Genomic DNA, 22,245 nt, shown 5'->3' with positions numbered 1-22,245 from the left:
TTTAATTAATCTGCATTATTGAGTTGTGATCTGTGTGTCCCCACCACTAACTAGGTGATAACTAATGAGTCTATGCTTGTACAAAAATGGTGTCAGGAACTTGATATGACAAAATTCTATCATGAATAAAAGCCTGTAGGTCTGACAAAACAAACATTCTTCTAATAGCTTCACTGACACATAGTTAAATACTGATGTGCCATGAGCATTATGGATGCCAGGGAGTGAATTATTAATGTAAGCTCTCTCTATAAACTCAACTGGGAATGTGATTCCATTAAAATCAAGAGGAAAATTAATTTAGAGGTCACTCGTTCTTAGCACACATGTGGATATATATACTTTCTTCTTGTATTAGCCATACACTGGGGAGAAATGCAGCCAGACTCACTTGGAAGAGGAAAAAAGTTTAATTTATGCATCAACTAAAATCTCATGGATTGAATTTACAGCTAGAAAGGAAACATGTTTCAGATGAGGTCCTTTAGTAATTCGGCATGAACAACGAAATGAGTCAAGAAGACAAGTCACTAAAGTTCAGGCTACCCCTCTGAGGGTACCTGAAACTGGTACCTCTGAGAAGAATGCCAGGACTCAGAGTCTCAAACCTATAAACCTGTGCTCTGGTTTTCCTACAGCAGTTAGAGTGTAGTTTGCCTATTACAGAGGAAATAGGGACTCTTACTAAAGTCGCAAACAGTATTCTTGCAACAAAATAAAACCTCTGTGGATGGATTCATTTGCATGAGTCCATCCAGGGAAAAGATCTGAGGCTTCCTTGGTGAAAGGAAGACTGATAAACAGATAAAAACCAAAAAAGCAGGGAAGCTGCAAATGATCAGAAACAGACTTACCTCAGTAGCTTTCTGGCTGAGGCCCCGAAGCAGCAGCACAATCACATGGATGGCAGCTCTGCGCACTTGAACTTCAGAGTCTGTTTTAGCCACAGCAATCAGGCAAGCTGTTACCTAGGAGGGTAAGAGAAAAAGTCAATAAAAATCAGGGTTGCACAATTACTGAAAGCTTTTCAACTGTGTTCCACTTTCTACACGTTCATTGTGAACAATCGGGCTTAGAGAGGGGTGGATAGTTTCCTCATTCTCAATAAAAAGGGAGAGATCTAGCACTGGTGATCTTGATTTAGTTTGGCTTTTCTGGAAAAGGGCAAAATTGGGTTTAGAATTCAGGAGGAAGATTAGGGAGTCAGAAGGGATGTGTGTATATAATAAAAGGTATGGTCGAATTCAAATATTTCCTGAAAAATGGGTAGAAATGTTACTTTGGGGACACTAAATAGAAGGAAGGAAAGGAAAGATGGCCCAAAACATAAGTGGCTTCTAGGGAGTGAGGACCGTGGAGATTTAGCTGAGCAGGCCTTGAGCCCCACATGAACATCAACGAGCCACTGATGAAAGTTATAGCTCAGGGAAAGAGAGATACATAAATAGACTGATCTTCAGCATGCCCAGATAGATGTCCCAGTCCTGCAAATCTAGCATACCCGACCATGTCAGTCACCGGGGCCAATTTCAGAGTCTCCCTGGGCTTTTTCATGTATGGAATAGGTCTTTCAGTGCTTATTTACTTTGAAAGACAGCTCTATGACAAAAAAGACTAGAAATTACTTGCACAGCATTGTGCCAGATATATAGCTAATAATTATGTATAAGAACGTTTCCATACCCTGTTACCACTCTGCCCCTGCCCTACTCCTGGTAAGTGCAAAAATATTTTAAAACCTCAGTAGAGAGATACCACAAAAAAGCAAAAAATCTCTCTGAGGCATTCATGCAAGATTTAAAAATTAAAAACAAAAAAATCTTGAACGTGTAACCAACGGCATCGACAACCTGAAGGTGTTATTCAACTGGTCTCTCACATACTTTGACATTTCATTTAGTGTGTGAGTGTATTTCTTGGCCAATCATGGAAAGATTTCGAACCATGATAAGAAAATAGCCAGATTGTGTGTTTGGAAACATGTATAAATACATATTATGTTTAAAGAATGGTTTTTAAAAAGGTTTAAAAAAGAATACAGGCACAAACGAGGAAATAGGCTTGTGCAGAAATTTTAACTATGCAGGTTGTATTTTTCACAGCTTTCAAACAGTTGGGCATAGTTCAAAGAGTCTAATTAATCAGTGATGGCAGAGAGATTAGAAGAAGTAGCTTGTTCTTAAATATAATTGCATCTGTGATGTACTGGCACTTAATCAAGTTGTACATCTATTAGACAATCTTGCATCTTGCAAGTGAAGGGAAATCCCAGAAACGCTCAACTCTTTGGGGGCTGTTTCTCAATAAAATCCAGCAAGCTGCTTCTCCTTTTTGACCTAGGACACCCTGACCCAAGGGCATTGGTGGCTTCTATGCCTCTGGCATTAACGGTAAAAGCAATTCAATCCTAGGAGGAATTCCTTGGGCGATCTCCAAACAGGTAACAATATAATAGCTACCTCCACTTGCAGGCTTAGTATTTACAAGGTAAGAGCTGAAATCAGAGAGACAAGTTAGAGCTAGGCCTGAGTCCCTCTTGACACATGAGGTTTAGCTTATTCAGTCTGGTAACTAAAGCACAAAAACCAGCCTGGGGTCACATAATGTGCAGATGTTCCCAAACCTTTTGCCTGCCTCTTCCCAGGTTTAGTTTGGGTCCTAGGTTTCCAGTTTGGTGGACCAAGGGCTTCCTGGCCTAGAACCATGCTGGTGTCCAGCTTTGCCACCTCTGATCTCCCACATTATGCTGAGCAGGCCATGCTTGGGCCTCAGCTCTCAGTGGGTCTGGCCCTGGCTGTGGGGCATCAATTCCACAATTGGATAGACAGAAGAATCCTGGCTGGTAAAGGGTTTCCCCTGCAAGGCCAATGCTTGAATCGTTGTGCCACTTTGAAGGTACGATGGGGAGAGGAGCTGGTTATTACAAGCCTTGCCTCCTGCTTACTACAGGCTGTTAGTGACTTATGCACCAGACACGACTCAGCCCATCTGCAATCAGCCATCCGGGATAGTCAGGAAGAGGCCCGTAAACAGAAGAGTGTTCACGAGCCTTCCTCAACACCTCTGTCACAAGGCCCATCTCCTATGAAATGTATGATGGCCAATTATGCAAAATGTTTTTAAAGTATGAGAATTTTACTATGTTCTTGCAGATATCATCTAGAGACAAGAAAGGCCTCTGTTCAGGCCAAGCTCCCATAACCAGCTTACAATGTTGGTCTCCTGCAGGCCACTGGGGCAGACCGCTCGTCAAACCCTCGAAGCAGGGAGGGAGGATACATGGCTGCTCTCTTCCATCTGCCCAATCCAAACAAGTTGTTCCCATAGTCTCTCTTACCTTCAACCCCAAGGAGACACTTAATGTTGCCTTCAACCTCTAAAAGGCTTGGCAAATAGATGATGTAAGGTCTTTACTAATTTATGAATTGGTGTAATATTTCCATTCTAAGTCCTCCCAGAGGGCGAAATCCATCCTATGTGATCTTCATGTTGCCTGCCTTCAGGGTCAGTGCACCTATTCTAATAAACAACACTGTGGAAGGCTTCCTCTTCCCTGGCTAAAATACTTATATCCACTTCTGAGAGACCTACAAAGAGGAGGATGATTATTCTGGAAGTACTAAAAATCAGCTTAAGCAATTTAACGTTTGGAACCAACAGAAATATGGATAAATGTCACTCTTTAAATAACCGGCACATATCAAGCAAGATCAGAACCATGTAAATAAAGATATTACAAAGGGCATGATTGCCACAAACCAACTTTGGGAAATTCTAGGAGAGAAAGTACCAGAGCTGAGGTATGTATCATGAAAGCATGACTTCAATTTCCTGACTGCATCTTCATCCCTTCTCCTAGAGCATTCTTTATTAACATTTCAGTTGGTCTGCTCACTTATCCAAAAAGAAATCATCTGTCCTTCTATTTTGTAAACTAAGAAACCTTAAGAACAAAAGCAGTATAGTCTCCAATTCATACATGCTCAGCTTGCTCACTTAACCTGCCAAGAAGGAGAACCATGGTGGCTACCTCAGCTTCCCCATGGTTTCCAGGACACGCACTGGAGTCCTCCTCTCAGGGGTCCCCTTATCCTCAAACTGCACTTAGGCAACTGCACCAATCATGGCAAGACTGGTAATTTAGTGGGGTCGGAGGTGATGGCTTTGCATCAGACCCTAAAGCTCAGGTTTATGGAATTCTGGGCACTACATTTAAAGTGGATTGCCCCATGGATTTCTCACCTTGGGCACATCTTACTTGATGAACTGAGGATGGGCCTCTCACCGTGGTTCCTTTAAATCATATTTACTTTCCACAGAACTTTCTGTGGCAGAGATAAAGAGATAAAGATGAAAATGCCAATCACGATTTCGTTTCAAGCAACAAAGCTCTTAACAAGAATAAGGAGGAATAGGGGAAAATAATATGCTCTTCAAACAGGTTAAATCTTGACATCAACAGAGAGGAAGAACCTGAATTTCCAGTACAGAGACTGAAGGGTTGATCCTATCCTTTATATTCTTCTCGACTGGCAAATTCCGTCACAATAGAGACAGTGCCCAAATATGGACCACCCAACAGGTAGGACAGCTTTCTTCAGAGGCCCAACAGCTACAGCAATGATCTCTCAGATCAGATCATGTTAGAAGAGACTATGGTGGCTAGTTTTTTCAATTCTATATCAAAACAAATTACATGGGACACCTGGGTAGTTCTGTCGATTAAGCATCTATTGATTTTGGCTCAGGTCATAATCTCAGGGTTGTGGGATTGAGCCCAGTGTAGGGTTCTGCACTCAGTGGGGAGTCTGCTTGGGACTCTCTCTCTTCCTCTCCCTACTCTGTGCATGCACTCTCTCTCTCAAAAAGAAAAAAAAAAGTTAGATAATTTCCTTCTTCTGCTTTGGCTTTCCAACTCACTCAAACTAAAAGCCAAAGCCCTTAAAAGGCCCCACTTAAATGGCCACCACCTCTCTGACACACTGGACTTGCTATTCAGTAGCATGTCAAGCATGCACCTGCCTCAGGGCCTCTGTACTTGTTGCTCCCTGCACCTAGAATGCTCTCTCCCCAGGTATCTCTCTAGATCAGTCCCTTGCTTCCTTCTGGTCTTATCTCAAACGTCACTCCTCAGTGAAGCCTTTCCTGTTCATCCAAGTTCACCTACCAGAGCAAGCTCCCCTTGTGCCCCTTATCTTACTAGATTAATTTCCTTAGCTCTTAATCCATCTGACATAGGACATATTTGTTTACTTCCTTGTTGGTTATCCACCTCTCCTTTCTTGAATGGCAGCTGCATAAGGAAAGGAACTTTGCTGTGTTCACAGCTGGAGCCCTACCATCTAGCACATAGCTAGATGATAGGCCCATAACTGGCATAGAGTAAGTGCTCAATAAATATCCATCAAATGTATAAACAAAATAAATGAAGAACTACTTAAGAGCCATGCCCAATATCCCACTTTTTCCATGTGAATAGATAAGAGCAGTATGACTACAAGAGGGCTCAATGGCTGAAATACTAAGGCTGTCAGGTGTCCAACCATGTTCAAACTTGTAGTCCACCCAAGGCAGCTGGTTTGGCACTAATGACATGGCAAGCGTGGGATGCTACATAAGAAGGAACATCTAAAAAGAAAAGACAGAAATTATGTTGGATGGAAACACCTGGTTTTTCAAATCAGAGGGAATATATTGCTTTCTGAAGTTTCACTGCCAAAAGCAATGGAGCTGCATGACCCTTCCTGTCAGTAGCTTTACTTATATGGCAATACTGTTCTTTTTCAAGGCACAAAAGCAATTTTTTTTTGGCACAAAAACAATCTTATAAATGAACTGAAAACATTTATTGGGAGACAACCTGGAGCATGGTTAAGAGCATGGGTGCTAGAACTACCCACCTACATTCAAATCCCAGCCCTCCACTTCCTACCTACATGACCTTGGCAACTTATTTAATTTCTCTGTGCCTTAGTTTCCTTTGTGAACGGGATCAGTTGACATATACAAGGTACTCTATTATGTGCTTGCTATTATTACTATTTTTAAAACATTTAGGAACAAGTCTTCCCAAATAAGCCTTACTCTCCTCTTCATTCAATATCAGTGAACAAACAGAGAACCCACTATCTGCCAAAGCACTGTGATAGGTGCTGGAACGTATCCATAGGTAAATAAAGATTAGTTCTGCCCTCGTTGGGCTCACAGTTTATTAGTGATCACAAACACACCTGGGATTCATGTTTCAGGGAGTCTAGATCTTAAGAAGTGGGGCAGGGTCACTGGACAAGGGGCTGGCCAGGTAGGGCCCACAGACTAGCAGCTCCTCACATGGATTTTAATGTAGAAACAAAAGGAAGGGCTCTCTTTTTGTGTTAGCACCCATGGTAAGCAAACATCCTACTGCCTATTCACACTTCATTTCTGAAGGCTTAAATAAGCAATCCAAGATTCTTGCTGTGAGCCAGAAAGCTGTAAAGCTAAGACCCCCTCATGATGTAGCCCCTGCCCACCTCTCTTGCATCTGTTCTGCCACCAACTAACCTCCTGTCCCCATCCCTTCACTCCAGCCTTTTGGATCTTCCTACAGTTCTTCAAATATGCCAGGGTGTCCTACAGCACAGTGCCTTTGCACAAGCTATCCCCTCTGCTGAAATGCCTTCTTGGACTACCCAATTCTATTTGTTCTAAAGATTCAGGTCCAAGGGTCTCTTCCTCTAGCACATCTCTGTCAACACTCAAACCTGACTGAGGGGCTCCTAAAATGTGCTCCTACAGCACTACTGCAAAGGACAGTATTTGTAGCCATTAATGTCTGTGTCTTCCACCAGGTTACCCATGCCTAGAAGGCAAGGTGGTATTTTGGCAATATCCAGGAGGTCCATCTTCTCTCCAGGGAACTGAGAGATGGTGAGATGCTATGGTATCTGGAATGCATGGGGTCCTCTGATTTCTGATTTCACCAGGCCCCAAGAGATGTGGTCTCTATTAATACAAAAACCACAATGACAAGAGTAGTGCTTGGGTCTTGTGACCTTGGCCCCCTACAAAGGGCTTGGCACACTGCAGGTGTTCAGTAAATGTATGACTGGGAACATCTGAGGAACATGGGTTACCGCTGTTCTCTCATTTCCTTGCTGCCATCCTCATCACTGTCATCGCTGACCTTCAAATGACCAAAATGCTCCTTAAAGAAAACTTTTTTTTTTTTAAAGATTTTATTTATTTATTAATGAGAGATACAGAGAGAGAGAGAGAGGCAGAGACATAGGTAGAGGGAGAAGCGGGCTCCATGCAGGGAGCCTGATGTGAGACTTGATCCCGGGACTCCAGGATCGTGCCCTGGGCTGAAGGCAGGCGCTAAACTGCTGAGCCACCCAGGGATCCCCCCCACTTTTTTTAAATTTATGAGAGACACAGAAAGAGAGGCAGTGACACAGGCAGAGGGAGGAGAAGCAGGCTTCTTGCAAGGAGCCCGATGTGGGACTCAATCCCAGGAATCTGGGATCATGCCCTGAGCCAAAGGCAGACGCTCAACTGCTGAGCTACCCAGGCGTCAAAGAAAAATCTTAATAAAAAAATCTTTACTCAAAAAAAAAAAAAAAAATCTTTACTCAAATGTCACCTTTGCAATGAGGTTTACCTTGAATACTTTATTTAACATTTGTAACCTCCACTCCACCTAACACTACAATGCTGGCCACCCTATCCTCCTCTACCTTTTCTTATTTTCCACATTTACATTATCTTTAGATCCTGGTGGCAATCCGGCAAGGTAGGTATTTTAATCTCCCCTCTTTTTTCTTAGTAATCTCTACCCTCCCCATCCCCGCAGGGCTTGAACTAAGGACCCTGAGATCAAGAGTCACAAACTCTACTGCTGAGCCAACCAGACACCCCTTTAATCCCATTTTGTAAGTCAGAAACCGGAGTTCAGAGTCTAAATTGTGTGTTCAAGTGAACATAGGTAACTAGGTGGTGGAGATAGGTCCTCACTAATTCCCATCCCCCAGTGCATTGGGAAATTTCATTCTCTTTCCACAGGTAAGGTGAGTCTCCAGAGAGAGGACACTTCTTGGATGTTATAAACCCTGCTTTAGCTCAATTTTTCTAATCTATCCAGCCAAGAAATTTCTCTAGTGCCCTGATAGGAAATCATACACCACCAGGATGCTACAGTTTCTTAAGAGAGAAAAAGGGAAAAAGAGTCTAGGGCTGTTTTTTGGTTCATAGAAGATCATGAGGTTCGGGTATTGTTTGGAGTCACTGGTTTTAGAAAATGTATGGAATCCTGTCAAACCTGAGGTGATTCACCTGGAGATCTGGGATGAGTTTTTATTCTATTACAGCTATGCTTTAAAAATGTTGTGATGCAAAAAAAAAAAAAAAAAAAATGTTGTGATGCTTGTACAACTCAGTGAATAAACTAAAAGCTGTTAAATTGTACCCTTTAAATAGGAGACTTGTATGGTATGTGACTTCCATCTCAATAAAGCTGTTATTAAAAATAATATTTAGGGGCACCTGGCTGGCTAAGTTGGTTAAGCATCTGACTCTTGATTTCAGCTCAGGTCATGATCTTAGGGTGGTGAGATGGAGTCCCGTGTCAGGCTCCTTGGTGGGCATGGAGCCTGCTTAAGATTCTCTCTCTTCTTCTCCTTCTGCCCGTCCTCCCACCCCTACACTTGCTCTACAAAGACAAAATACAACAATATTTTGGTTTGGTTCAGATCACAGGTTAGATTGAGTCATGTGAAGAGACCAAGTAAACAGAAAAGAATGTAGGAACCACTTCAATATTTGACCCAGAAAAGTTATCATAAGCTGAAATCTTTAGACAATATAATGAAATAGACCTGCAAATGCCTTCTCTTAAGTGTTATGAGTTCACATACTAAAGGACAAGGGATTTGCTAAGTGCTATCCAAGACCACCAAAGGTCAGGTACCTAACAGTTCACTTATATTAGAGCACTCTAAGGTTTGAAGTTGGTAATAATTATTATTTCTAAGTTATTTTAAAAAGATACATAAATTTAAAAAAAAGATACATAAATAGGTGATAGGGATTAAGGAGGATACTTGCTGTGATGAACACCAGGTATTGTGTCTGAGTGCTGAATCACTAAATTCTACACCTGAAACTAATATTACACTGTATGTTAACTAACTGGAATTGAAATAAAAACTTAAGGAAAAAAAAGATAAAAACAGTTGGCATTGGGGTGTGCCCCTCATGGAAGAGTTAAAGGAGAGGAAATGACTGGCGGATAAATTTCTTAAAAATCCAAAGTTGGAATTTAAGGACATGAGTAGCCTTTATTATCAATAAAACAAAGCCTATAAAGTTCAGGAATCAGGAAATGCCATAAATTCAAGTGTATGCATATATCCATGAGTGTATTTCTCTGCTTATTCATAAGACACAATCATCAGATAGACATCAAAGAAAATTCCTTCTCTCTAGGAACTTTTTAATATTTGCTATTCAATATGGTCAGCCTTAGCATACTGAATACTGTAAAGGAAACCAGAATTATTACAGTTTTGTAAGTTCTTGTCCTCTAAGAGAAATCTGATCTCTCACAAATAAAAGAATATATATATATATACAAACTATGGTTTATTTATATATTTATAATTTGCAAGCCGTCTTCTTCCAAATAAAGATTTAGGACAGCCAAGTCATCAGTAATAAAGACTCCTGATCACATATTGACAAATCTTTTTCTCTCATGCTTGGGTGGCTCAGTCGGTTAAGTGGCTGCCTTTGGCTCAGGTCATGATCCTGGGGTACTCGGATCGAGCCCCACGTTAGGCTCCCTGCTCAGAGGAGAGTCTGCTTCTCCTTCTCTCTCTGCTCCTCCTCTCAAAAAATTAAAAAAATAAAAACTAGTCTTTTTCTGTCCAGCATAATCTTTAAATAGTAGAGTGCCTAGCACATAGTAGGTAATTAAGATATACGTTAATGTATTGATGACTAAACACAAGTGCAAAGATAAAATTCAAGAGGCTAAAGGGAGGTGTTCATAGAGGACAACAGCAAGATGCACATTTTATCAACTCAGAAACTGTAAAACCATGAGTGTCCAGTGGCTATCATTTTGGCTGCTTTACCTACTATGTATCAGGTACTGGGTGTAAAGTGGTGAACAAAACATGGCACTTAATTAGTCTTTTCAGGTAAATAGTTTCATCCCCCTGAGTTACAGGGCACCTCTGATCAAAATGGGCCATTGAGAATATTTGCCTGAGATTTTCCTGTGAACAGAGATGAAACTCACAGATGGCCCACAGGCCCAGGGTAAGGTCCCTGCTCTTGCTCAAGGTGTCTTCAACTCTGTTAGCTATCTTGGAATCTTTATAATAAATCCTCTTTTAATGCATAAGGTAAATTAAGGTGACTTCCTATCACTTGCAATAAAAAAAGTTCTTATGAATATAACTTCCGGTATATATACAAGACTAGTGAGGCCAAGGGAGGTTCAATGATGTATCTGATCTGGAAAAAAATCACAGATCTGACTCCCAATCCCCAGCTATATCATAGTGCCAAGGAAAAACAAACTTTAGAAAGAAGAATCAACATGTAGTACCTCATGAATCACAGAGCCCAGCAGGAAGTCCAGCCTCTGGCATAGTTCTCCAAGGTTCGATAAGCTGCTGGCCCTGTGAGCACTATCTGGATCTCTTGCTCCCCTCAGGAAGGTGTGGATCAAAGGTTCTCTGTATTTTGAGACCATGTCCCCTGTGGGGAAAAAAAGAGATATAAATCTTTAAAAATAAAATTTCGGGTAGCCCCAGTGGTGCAGCGGTTTAGCGCCGCCTGCAGCCCAGGGTGTGATCCTGGAGACCTGGGATCGAGTCCCACGTCAGGCTCTCTGCATGGAGCCTGCTTCTCCCTCTGCCTGTGTCTCTGCCTCTCTCTTTCTGTCTCTATGAATAAATAAATAAAATCTTTAAAAAAATAAATAAAAAATAAAAATAAAATTTCAAGTTCTTAAAGAAGGGATAAGGATACTATCATGGTATATTGTATGGTGTTTTATACTTTTTTTTTAAAAAAGATTTTATATTTATTTATTTATTCATGAGAGACAGACAGACAGAAGCAGAGACACAGGCAGAGGGAGAAGCAGGCTTCATGCAGGGAGCCCGACATGGGACTGGATCCTGGGACTCCAGGATCAGGCCCTGGGCTGAAGGCAGCACTAAACTGCTGAGCCACCCAGGCTGCCTTGTTTTATACTTTTCAAAGTACTTGCATAACCATTAGAAGTCATGCTCTGGTAGAATATTCAATGTCATGTAGGAAGAAAACTAATAATTGCCCATTAGACTGAGTGACAATGAGGTCACTGTTGACCTTGATGAGAATGGTTTCGATGGCCTGGTAGGGGTAAGAGCACAACAGAAGTGGCTCTAAGAGAATGGAAGAATTGCAGACAGAAAGATTACTTAATGAGCTTTTCAGCAAAGCATATCAAGGAAATGGAGTGGTATCTGGTCAAGGAAGGAGGAGTCAAGAGAAGTTTTTATTTGAAGAAAGGAGAAATAGCACACCGAGACATTCAGAATTGTCATTTTATATACGGAAACAACTTCTTCCTCGGCAGGAATGCCAGGAGCTAAAGCTGTTTGGTCTTGATCTAGTTTCTGAGGTTTTAGTTCCAGAACCCAACTATAACACTCCACCTTTAGCCTTCTTGTAGTCCTAAAGCTACACAAGAGATCGTAACAAAATGGTTCTTGAAGCATTGCTTAAAGTCACCTATTCTTAATCATTAACATGACAAATCATAAAAAACACTACCAACTTGTCCTATCAGGCTCAGCTTTACAAAACCTTCAATTGGCCTTAATTAGTCCTCCTGGGAAGTCTCACAGTTCTTTGAACTTAAGTCACTTTGGCTTAAATCACAAGTGTCACTAATGCCTTGATTCCTACATGTTTACAGCCTCTCTCATTCATATTCATATATATTTAGACTATAAACTCCTCGAGGGTAGATCTTCGGTTCCATCAGTTCTTAGTAACCTTTGTATGTGCCAGGTACACAACAAATGCTACGGTTGAATGGAATTCATTAATTTATTCAACAAAACAAAATTATGTGCTAGTTATCATGCTAATGTTACCTAGGGATAAAAAACATAAACATAATCTTTACCCTCTAAGAAGCCCAAGTTTAGGAGGTGGGTACAAACAGGTAAGTACCAACAATTACAGTACTGTGTGGTAAATGCCCAAATGCCATCATAGAATCAAGCAGATGTTGCTTGGAGCACTTAATTTCACAAATCTCAGTCACTTTGGAGCAGAGAGGAGGAGGCAGTTTGTTTTGTTTTCCCTCGATGTTAGGAACACAATGCATTTTCCATACAATATGAGATAAAGATGAAGGAGTAATTTTTCTATAATGCTCCCAGTTCCTAATATACTATGGGCAGTCAAAAGACTCACCCCCTGCCCGGTTAACATTAACACATATTGCAGAAACTAAGTAACTCAGCTGTAGCCTATTTTCAGAATAGAAAAGAGGAGCCTTTGTGCCTACTCTCAGACCTACTATTTGCATTTCTGAATATCAATCCTAAAGAGGTAGCCACATATATGGCACAAGGATATCTGCATGAAGCTTTTACTGTAGAACTGTAGTAGTGAAAAATTAGAAAAAATTAATTAATATGGAAGTGGTTACATAAACATATATATTATGGAATACCTTGCAGTCATTAAAAAGAACACGACGGAGGCATTCAAATTGGCAAAGAAGAAGTCAAACTCTCCCTCTTTGCCGATGACATGATACTCTACATAGAAAACCCAAAAGCCTCCACCCCAAGATTGCTAGAACTCATACAGCAGTTTGGTAGCATGGCAGGATACAAAATCAATGCCCAGAAATCAGTGGCATTTCTATACACTAACAATGAGACTGAAGAAAGAGAAATTAAGGAGTCAATCCCATTTACAATTGCACCCAAAAGCATAAGATACCTAGGAATAAACCTAACCAAAGAGGGAAAGGATCTATGCCCTAAAAACTATAGAACACTTCTGAAAGAAATTGAGGAAGACACAAAGAGATGGAAAAATATTCCATGCTCATGGATTGGCAGAATTAATATTGTGAAAATGTCAATGTTACCCAGGGCAATTTACACGTTTAATGCAATCCCTATCAAAATACCATGGACTTTCTTCAGAGAGTTAGAACAAATTATTTTAAGATTTGTGTGGAATCAGAAAAGACCCCGAATAGCCAGGGGAATTTTAAAAAAGAAAACCATATCTGGGGGCATCACAATGCCAGATTTCAGGTTGTACTACAAAGCTGTGGTCATCAAGACAGTGTGGTACTGGCACAAAAACAGACACATAGATCAATGGAACAGAATAGAGATCCCAGAAGTGGACCCTGAACTTTATGGTCAACTAATATTCGATAAAGGAGGAAAGACTATCCATTGGAAGAAAGACAGTCTCTTCAATAAATGGTGCTGGGAAAATTGGACATCCACATGCAGAAGAATGAAACTAGACCACTCTCTTTCACCATATACAAAGATAAACTCAAAATGGATGAAAGATCTAAATGTGAGACAAGAGTCCATCAAAATCCTAGAGGAGAACACAGACAACACCCTTTTTGAACTCAGCCACAGTAACTTCTTGCAAGATACATCCAGGAAGGCAAAAGAAACAAAAGCAAAAGTGAACTATTGGGACTTCATCAAGATAAGAAGCTTTTGCACAGCAAAGGATACAGTCAACAAAACTAAAAGACAACCTACAGAATGGGAGAAGATATTTGCAAATGATGTATCAGATAAAGGGCTAGTTTCCAAGATCTATAAAGAACTTATTGAACTCAACACCAAAGAAACAAACAATCCAATCATGAAATGGGCAAAAGACATGAAGAGAAATCTCACAGAGGAAGACATAGACATGGCCGACACGCACATGAGAAAATGCTCTGCATCACTTGCCATCAGGGAAATACAAATCAAAACCACAATGAGATACCACCTCACACCAGTGAGAATGGGGAAAATCAACAAGGCAGGAAACCACAAATGTTGGAGAGGATGCGGAGAAAAGGGAACCCTCTTACACTGTTGGTGGGAATGTGAACTGGTGCAGCCGCTCTGGAAAACTGTGTGGAGGTTCCTCAAAGAGTTAAAAATAGACCTGCCCTACGACCCAGCAATTGCACTGTTGGGGATTTACCCCAAAGATACAGATGCAGTGAAACGCCGGGACACCTGCACCCCGATGTTTCTAGCAGCAATGTCCACAATAGTCAAGCTGTGGAAGGAGCCTCGGTGTCCATCAAAAGATGAATGGATAAAGAAGATGTGGTTTATGTATACAATGGAATATTACTCAGCCATATAGATGACAAATACCCACCATTTGTTTCAACATGGATGGAACTGGAGGGTATTACTATGCTGAGTGAAGTAAGTCAGTCGGAGAAGGACAAACATTATATGTTCTCATTCATTTGGGGAATATAAATAATAGTGAAAGGGAATATAAGGGAAGGGAGAAGAAATGTGTGGGAAATATCAGAAAGGGAGACAGAACATAAAGACTCCTAACTCTGGGAAACAAACTAGGGGTGGTGGAAGGGGAGGAGGGTGGGGGATGGGAGTGAATGGGTGACGGGCACTGAGGTGGGCACTTGACGGGACGAGCACTGGGTGTTATTCTGTATGTTGGTAAATTGAACACCAATAAAAAAATAAATTTAGGGGATCCCTGGGTGGCACAGCGGTTTGGCGCCTGCCTTTGGCCCAGGGCGCCATCCTGGAGATCCAGGATCGAATTCCACGTCGGGCTCCCGGTGCATGGAGCCTGCTTCTCTCTCTGCCTATGTCTCTGCCTCTCTCTCTCTCTCTCTTTCTCTCTCTGTGTGTGTGTGACTATCATAAATAAATAAAAATTAAAAAAAAAGAAAAAGAAAAAATAAATTTATTAAAAAAAAAGAACATGACAGAATTATATGCACTAATACAGAAAGGTCCCTTAAGATACTATTAAAGCAAAAGGAACTAATAGAACCAGTATCATTCCATTTGTGTATGTAAGATGCACACATGCAACTTCTCTCACTATTAATAAGCCAAATGTACAGATTTAAATATATATATGAAATATACAAATGTACAGAAAAATGATAGGATATAGTAGAAGAGAAGGTTTAAATAACTTGTTCACAGAGTAAATACACCCAAGGTCAAAGTTTGGTAGTTTGCACTTAACTCCTATGATATACTAATATTATATTTAAATTTCCAACTAAGAGGAAAACATACGTTTCTACTTTTGTTCTAGTACTTTTCCTTTCTGGAGTTAGGAGGGAACTTGTGTGTTCTATAGGATGAGAGTTAAGAGATGTGTGCTCTTGGGGCACCTGGGTGGCTCAGTCAGCTAGGCCTTTGACTCTTGACTTCAGCTCAAGTCATGACCTCAGGATCATGAGATCAAGCCCTGGGTCAGGCCCTGCACATAGTGGGAAGTCTACTTGAGATTCTCTCCCTCTCCCTGTACCCCTCCACCTGCTTGCACTCTCTCAAATAATTAATCTCCTGAGAGAGGAGAGAGAGAGAGAGAGAGGGAGACAGAGAGAGACAGAGAGAGAGAGAGAGATTTGTTCTAGTTTTGGCTCTATTACCAATTAGCAGTGTGACTTTGGGCAATCTGCTTCACCTCTCTGGACCAGCTAGAGATAAGACACTTAGACAAGACCAAGCTCTCTGGCCCCTTCCAGTTGTTAAGAATCTATGAGTTGGGGCAGCCTGGGTGGCTTGGCGGTTTAGCACCGCCTTCAGCCCAGAGCCTGATTCTGAGGACCCAGGATCGAGTCCTGCATTGGGCTCCCTAAATGGATCCTGCTTCTCCCTCTGCCTGTGTCTCTGCCTCTCTCTCTCTCTCATGAATAAATAAAAAAAAAAAAAAAAAAAAAAAGAATCTATGAGTTGATGAGTCACCTTGGGTTTAGTCACCAGGGGAATGAAATTCAGCAGACTAGCAAGGAAGAAGCACACATTTACTATCCCTGAAAGGAGGCTGTTGCCTTAAAAGAATGAAGTCTCCTTGTTGGGAAGGAAGGAACCATCTGGAAATCCCTAAGGAGGGGAAATTGCAGGTTGAAAAGATAAGAGCAGATGACAAACAAGTGAATGTTTACCAACATAGGGATTTAGAGGTAAAAATGAATGGTAAAGAAAAGGTGCTATGTGCTAGGCACTATCCTAGGCCTGGGGATCCAATCATGAACTAGAAAGGACACAGTCACTCCCTTCATGGCATTTGAAACCTATTGGGGAAGAGGGCAATAACCAACCAAGTGACAATGGAGTGAGATATGCCCAACATGGTGACAGAGAAAGACATTTTTATGTGTAGTGTTTTGATTTGGTTCCTATTTCTTTTTTAAGAAGATTAATAAGATAATCTTTTAATAAGATTTTTTAATTTATTCATTTGACAGACAGCACAAGCAAGGGGAGCAGCAGGCAGAGGGAGAGGGAAAAGCAGACTTTCTGCTGAGCAGGGAGCCCAATGCAGGACTCAATCCCAGGACCCCCAGATCATGACCTCAGCCAAAGGCAGATGCTTAACCAACTGAGCCACCCAGGCACCCCTGGTTCTTATTTCTATTAATAACAGCTCCAGTATTCTTACCCATCCAGACTCAAAAGCCTGGTGTCCTTTTTTGACTTTTCCCTGTTATCCTTCAGTCAATCAGTCAGCATTTATTAGTATTTAATCCTTGTTTACTTCCGTATAGGATTTGAGGCAACTTATAATAAATAACATTGAATTGTGCATCATTGAAATAAATATTTTCAAAAGTTCTATAGTAAGTGAGGGAGTGCAGATATCTGAAACTAAGGATGGTTACTGCAAATGAAACCAAAATTCAGCTTATCAATTCCTGGTAGCTAAGACAAAAATGGAAACAGAAAAAACATAATTCTCATTATCCAATTAAAAAAAAGGAACATCAATTTGTTGAGAAAAATTTTAGGAAGAACAGCAAGAGGAATCTCATTCATTCACCCAGCCAGTCTTACCCTGTTTTTTTAAAGTGTTTTTCTTGTTTTGTTTTTAGTAAACTCTGCCCCCAATGTGGAGATAGAACTCATGACCCCAAGATCAAGGGTCACATGCCCTACTGACTGGGCCAGCGAGGCACCCAGTCAGCAAATCTTAATTGAGTATGTTCTCAGTCTGGAGATAACGAAACATGGGCAAGAAAATAAAGGTCCCATCTTCATGAAGCCTACTTCTAGTGAAGGAGAAAGACAATAGACAGTAAATAAATTTTCCTGCAGCATAAAGGGCTATGAGGAAAAATAAGGAAGGTGTGTGGGGATTAGGGGAGGAGATTGAGAGCCAGTTGAGGGCTCAGGGAAAGGCTCTCAGAGGGGAAAACCTGAAGGAACAAGTCATGAAGACCCTGGGGGACAGTGAAGAGTAAGTGGACAACAGAAGTTTGATATTCAGTGTAGATACCATAGAGTTGTTTCTTATCCTGACTCGCCATTAAAGGACATACCACTACATTAACAAAACCACAATTTAATGTTTCATGTATATAAATTCCTGCCCTACCTGAGCTTCATTACTACTTGGAAAATGAGCATCCATTTAACTGCATGCTCCACCAATCCCATCCCCAAAAGCACCTAAGAACCAAGAGGAGCCAGCCAGAAGGAAGGTTAGCATTTCAAGAGCCCTGCACTGTACCTAGTCAGTGGGCTCTGGGCCCACATGCTTCTATGTTGTCAGTTTGGGACTCGAAGAGCTAGAACACTGTATCCACTCTGCATTTCTCAAAGTGCCCTGGCATCATGTTCTTTCCAATCTGATCTCCCGTAGAGCTCACATATACAGCCTAGATTTGTCACACCCTTACTCAATCCTGGTCTTCATGGATTTACATCTCTGCTCCCATTTCCTTGGGGCTACTGCTTGCCTCTGACTAACCCTCCCTCCCTTTAACTCCTACCATGCCATGTGGCTAGTTTCTCAAGACTTTATTGGATCCTAGCCTCTAGGTTGGGGATCAGTCCTGACCAGATTTCTATGTAGAATAAAATGAATGCATGTAGTCAGAGAATATAGCTTCCATAGCTGCAATTTGACACAGGCAGAGAATTTCAAGATCCTACATAAAGGGTTCTTAATTTTAGCTTTAGCGATCCCTATATGTCACATTTTTTCACGCACATCTCATTGGCATTCTCTCATTCTTCCTTGCAAACAGCACTCTAATTTTGTTCATGTATCCACCAAGCCCCTGGCCCCAATCATCACCCATGTGATTAAGGCTAAGGTCTTCAGTGGTCTAAGTGAATCATGGTAAACACATCTGCTTGCCTTAATTGGTTTACATATGGGCATGTGATCTAGTCTGAACAATGAGGTGCAAGGCAAAATCTGCTGGAAGACATTTTACCTCTGCTATGATAAGGATATGATACCTTAGAGTTACTGCAGCCAACCTGAAACCATGAGGGACCAGAGGATGAAGTCAATAACTGAGGTTGGAAGAGCAGGAAAATGAATGTGATATGGGTCTTGAATGATATCATGAAGCCAAAACATTAACCAGTCCAGGACTTCTTGTTATGTGCAATGATTCATTCCTCACTGTTGAAGCCAGTTGAGTTGGGAGTTTCTGTTATCTGTAGCCAAAAGCATTCTAACATATAATATGAAAACTGGGATGTTCTTTAAAATTATAGAGCACTTTGGGGCACCTGGTTGGCTCAGTTGGAAGAGCATGCAACTCTTGATCTTGGGGTGGTGAGTTCAAGCCCCATGTTGGGTGCAGAGATTACTAAAAAAATTAAATAAACTTAAAAAAATTGTAGAGCATTTCTATGTCAGTTAGTTGTCTATTAATTTCAAAGCCAGAAAAGTTAGATTTGCCAAAACAAAGAAACTTAAGACAGTGGAAGCTTTTTTTGAAGGGCTGAAAATCAATTTTATAACAAAAGAAAAAAATTAAACCCAATAATTTTCTTTCTTCTAATTGCAATTTTAATTGGGACAAAAACATAGTATATATATATATATATATGACTTTCCCAAAGAGCTAAGTTATCCTTATACATCTGCCAACCTATTAAAAAAGAAAAACAAAAACAGGTGAGTAACTATTAACAGTACTGGTTCATGAGAAGAGGTTATATGCTGATTATATTTTGCAACTATTGATTAACTCCTTTCATTATGAACTAAAACCTTAGGCTCTGAGATACCTGCTACTATTCTGTAGTTTCTGATTAAGCAACAAAACCTCAACTATCCCATCCAAGAGGGATTGGGTAGGGGTTTTATGTTTGTTTGTTTGTTTTGTGTGTGTGTGTGTGTTTTATTCTTTATCCAGATGAGATGTTCTTGTTGCTTCAACTGAAACTTGTTTGAACTAAAAGATTCCAAAATGCTAATTCACTTTTGTCTTTAAGATAGCATATACTTGCCCCCTGACAAGAGCAAACATTCGTTACCATCCTATTAGGTCGTCCCCTTAAAATATGCATGTTATATGGCTTTTACAAAAAAATGGTATTGATTTCTGAATTTCCTCATCCCCATATTCAGAAAGTACTCACCATGGAGTACAATAATTAGACTAAGGATACCCATGAGGACTGAAGTTAGAGAGACCATCATCTTTTCCTCACCCATTTCTTAACGCTTCTGGGAAATGGACACAGTAAATCCAAGCTCACTTTTAGAAATTTATTCAAGTACATGCTAGTCAGAGAGGTTTATCTTGGTTCAGCTCTAATGACTTCAACTTTGTGCAATGATGATGACAACACCTGGCTATTTGCATCTCCATATTCTCAGGAAATCAGCAATAATCAACCTTACTGAGAAGCACACAGCTGTGTGTTCACAGAAGCAAACAAAGGATCTAGATTTGTTTGAACAAACCCGATAAAAATGAGTTGCTGTGGAAGGTGAAAAGTCAAGTGCATAGTGAAAGAGAGATGAAAATATTTTTAACCTGCCTATGACTTACTTGTATCAATTATCATCTATGTGAAAAGATTATTTTAATATATTAGGATTTGGAAGATTTTTATCAAGTTTTTCAATGGAATTTTCAAGTCCACACTTGTAGATTCATTTATCAGATCCCGTCTTCTTTCACAGAAGAGCTGAGTTGCAAAAAGAGATACTTAAATCATAGTGAAAGGACACTATTAAATTTGAATTAACACAATCTCTTCTAGAGCCAGGGACCTACTGATTTCAAGGGCTCAACCATTCCCCTAGTTAACTGAAATAGGTCCTAAAAGTGAAATTGATAAAAACCGAGAAAGAAAATGCCACCCTTGGCCAAATTCTTATACCGGCCTATTAAAACTCCATTATAAATGTCTGGGGACTCCTCCTCTATTCCTTCTTTCTTTCCTCCCTTCTATCATTTTCTTTTAATTAAAAAAACTTTTGGAGGCACAGAAATGAACATAGATAAAGCCATTCCTAAGTACTCTATTCTATCTACCAATAGGAAGGAAGTAAGAATTATTCCATCCTGCTGGTTAAGGTGTTGCTGAGTACAAGTTATATTTTTCAAAGATTGAATGATCACTTACAGCCAGCACTCCTCTGTAATCAGAAGTTTATATGCATTCTGAGTAATGTTTTAGTACAATGTTTCTCAAACACAAACATGGGCACTGAAATTGTACAGTGCGACCTGATTATAATGTGAATTCAGATGATTCATAATCATCATTAAAATGAAAATGCAACATTAAAAAAATTTTTTTCAAAGAATTCACAAACCTCTGAAATATATCAGAATTTAATCTCCAAGCTTCAGTTTGAGAAATGCCCTTCCAACTAAGCAACTTAATGAAAATATTTAATATGTACTAATATGGGCAAGGGATTCCATAGGACACTAGAGACGGAGATGGAGATTTTATTTGTATTTCCAGTAATTTTTTTTACTTTTTATTTTTTAATTAAAAAAAATTTTTTTTAAAGTAGGCTCCATGCCCAGCGTTGAGCCCAACATGGGGCTTGAACTCATGACCCTGAGATTTTTTTTTTTTTTTTTTTTTATGATAGTCACAGAGAGAGAATGAGAAGCAGGCTCCATGCACTGGGAGCCCGATGTGGGACTCGATCCCGGGTCTCCAGGATCACGCCCTGGGCCAAGGGCAGGCACCAAACCGCTGCGCCACCCAGGGATCCCTGAGCTGAGATTAAAAGTCAGATGCTTAACTGCCTGAGCCACCCAGGTGTCCCCGATTTTGTTCTTTTTTTTTTAAAGATTTTATTTATTTATTCATGATAGTCACAGAGAGAGAGAGAGAGAGGCAGAGACACAGGCAGAGGGAGAAGCAGGCTCCATGCACCGGGAGCCCGATGTGGGATTCGATCCCGGGTCTCCAGGATCGCGCCGTGGGCCAAAGGCAGGGGCCAAACCGCTGCGCCACCCAGGGATCCCTGCGCCACCCAGGGATCCCCCCGATTTTGTTCTTAATTCTGGGAAGCTACAGGTACCAAGTGGCACAAGAGCAACAGGGCAGGTGAGATTTAGTTTCTTCAGGGAAGACTTCATAGAGGAGGTGGTGTCTAAATTGAATCTTGAAGTATGGTGAGGATTTTCATTGGCACAGCAGGAAGAGTATTCCTGGCAGATGGAACTATGTCTGCAGAGTCACGGAAGCAAGGTGGTGGTGGGGATAGAGAGAATAAAATGGATGGCATAATCAGAAAGTAGCAACTATACCAGGTAACTCTAACAAAGGGTGCACTAAAATGTAAAGATGATTAGAAATCCCCAAGGTCCAATCATGGAGGACATGAAAGTTAAAGATTTGAACAATGGTAAACTGATAATGCTTTTTTTTTTTTAAGTGGGTTCCACACCCAACATGGGGCTTGAACTCACGACCCTGAGATCAACAGTTGCATGCACACCTGAAGGAGCCAGGCAGGCACCCCTGATAATGCTTTCTTTCTTTCCTTTTTTTTTTTTTTTTTAACAGACTTTATCTTTTAGATCAGTTAGAGGTTCACAGCAAAATTAGGCAGGAAGCACAGAATTCTTGTATATTCCTTCCCCTCTCTTTCCCCAGACTCCCCCACTAGCAACATCCTGCACCAGAACCATACAATTGTTTCAAGTGATAGACCTGTATCAGCACATCATTATCAGCCAAAGCCCGTAATTTACATTAAGGTTCACTC

The 22,245-nt window shown here is 40.7% G+C and overlaps 1 protein-coding gene across 4 annotated transcripts in view; it reads right to left on the bottom strand.

Annotated features, from left to right (window-relative positions):
• TANGO6 (transport and golgi organization 6 homolog) overlaps positions 1-22,245 on the bottom strand; it is a 199,320-nt gene that overhangs the window by 39,278 nt on the left and 137,797 nt on the right. For all 4 annotated transcript variants that reach the window (XM_077888242.1, XM_077888251.1, XM_077888261.1 and 1 more), the window contains 2 exons: positions 10,595-10,746; positions 855-968 (listed from right to left, as the gene is read on the bottom strand). In XM_077888242.1, coding sequence (XP_077744368.1) covers positions 855-968; positions 10,595-10,746 — 266 coding nt within the window. The remainder of the gene's footprint in view (positions 1-854; positions 969-10,594; positions 10,747-22,245) is intronic.

Source organism: Canis aureus, chromosome 3, assembly GCF_053574225.1.
Source record: "Canis aureus isolate CA01 chromosome 3, VMU_Caureus_v.1.0, whole genome shotgun sequence".
Classification (NCBI taxonomy): Eukaryota; Metazoa; Chordata; class Mammalia; order Carnivora; family Canidae; genus Canis; species Canis aureus.
This window is presented reverse-complemented; position numbering and strand designations above follow the sequence as displayed.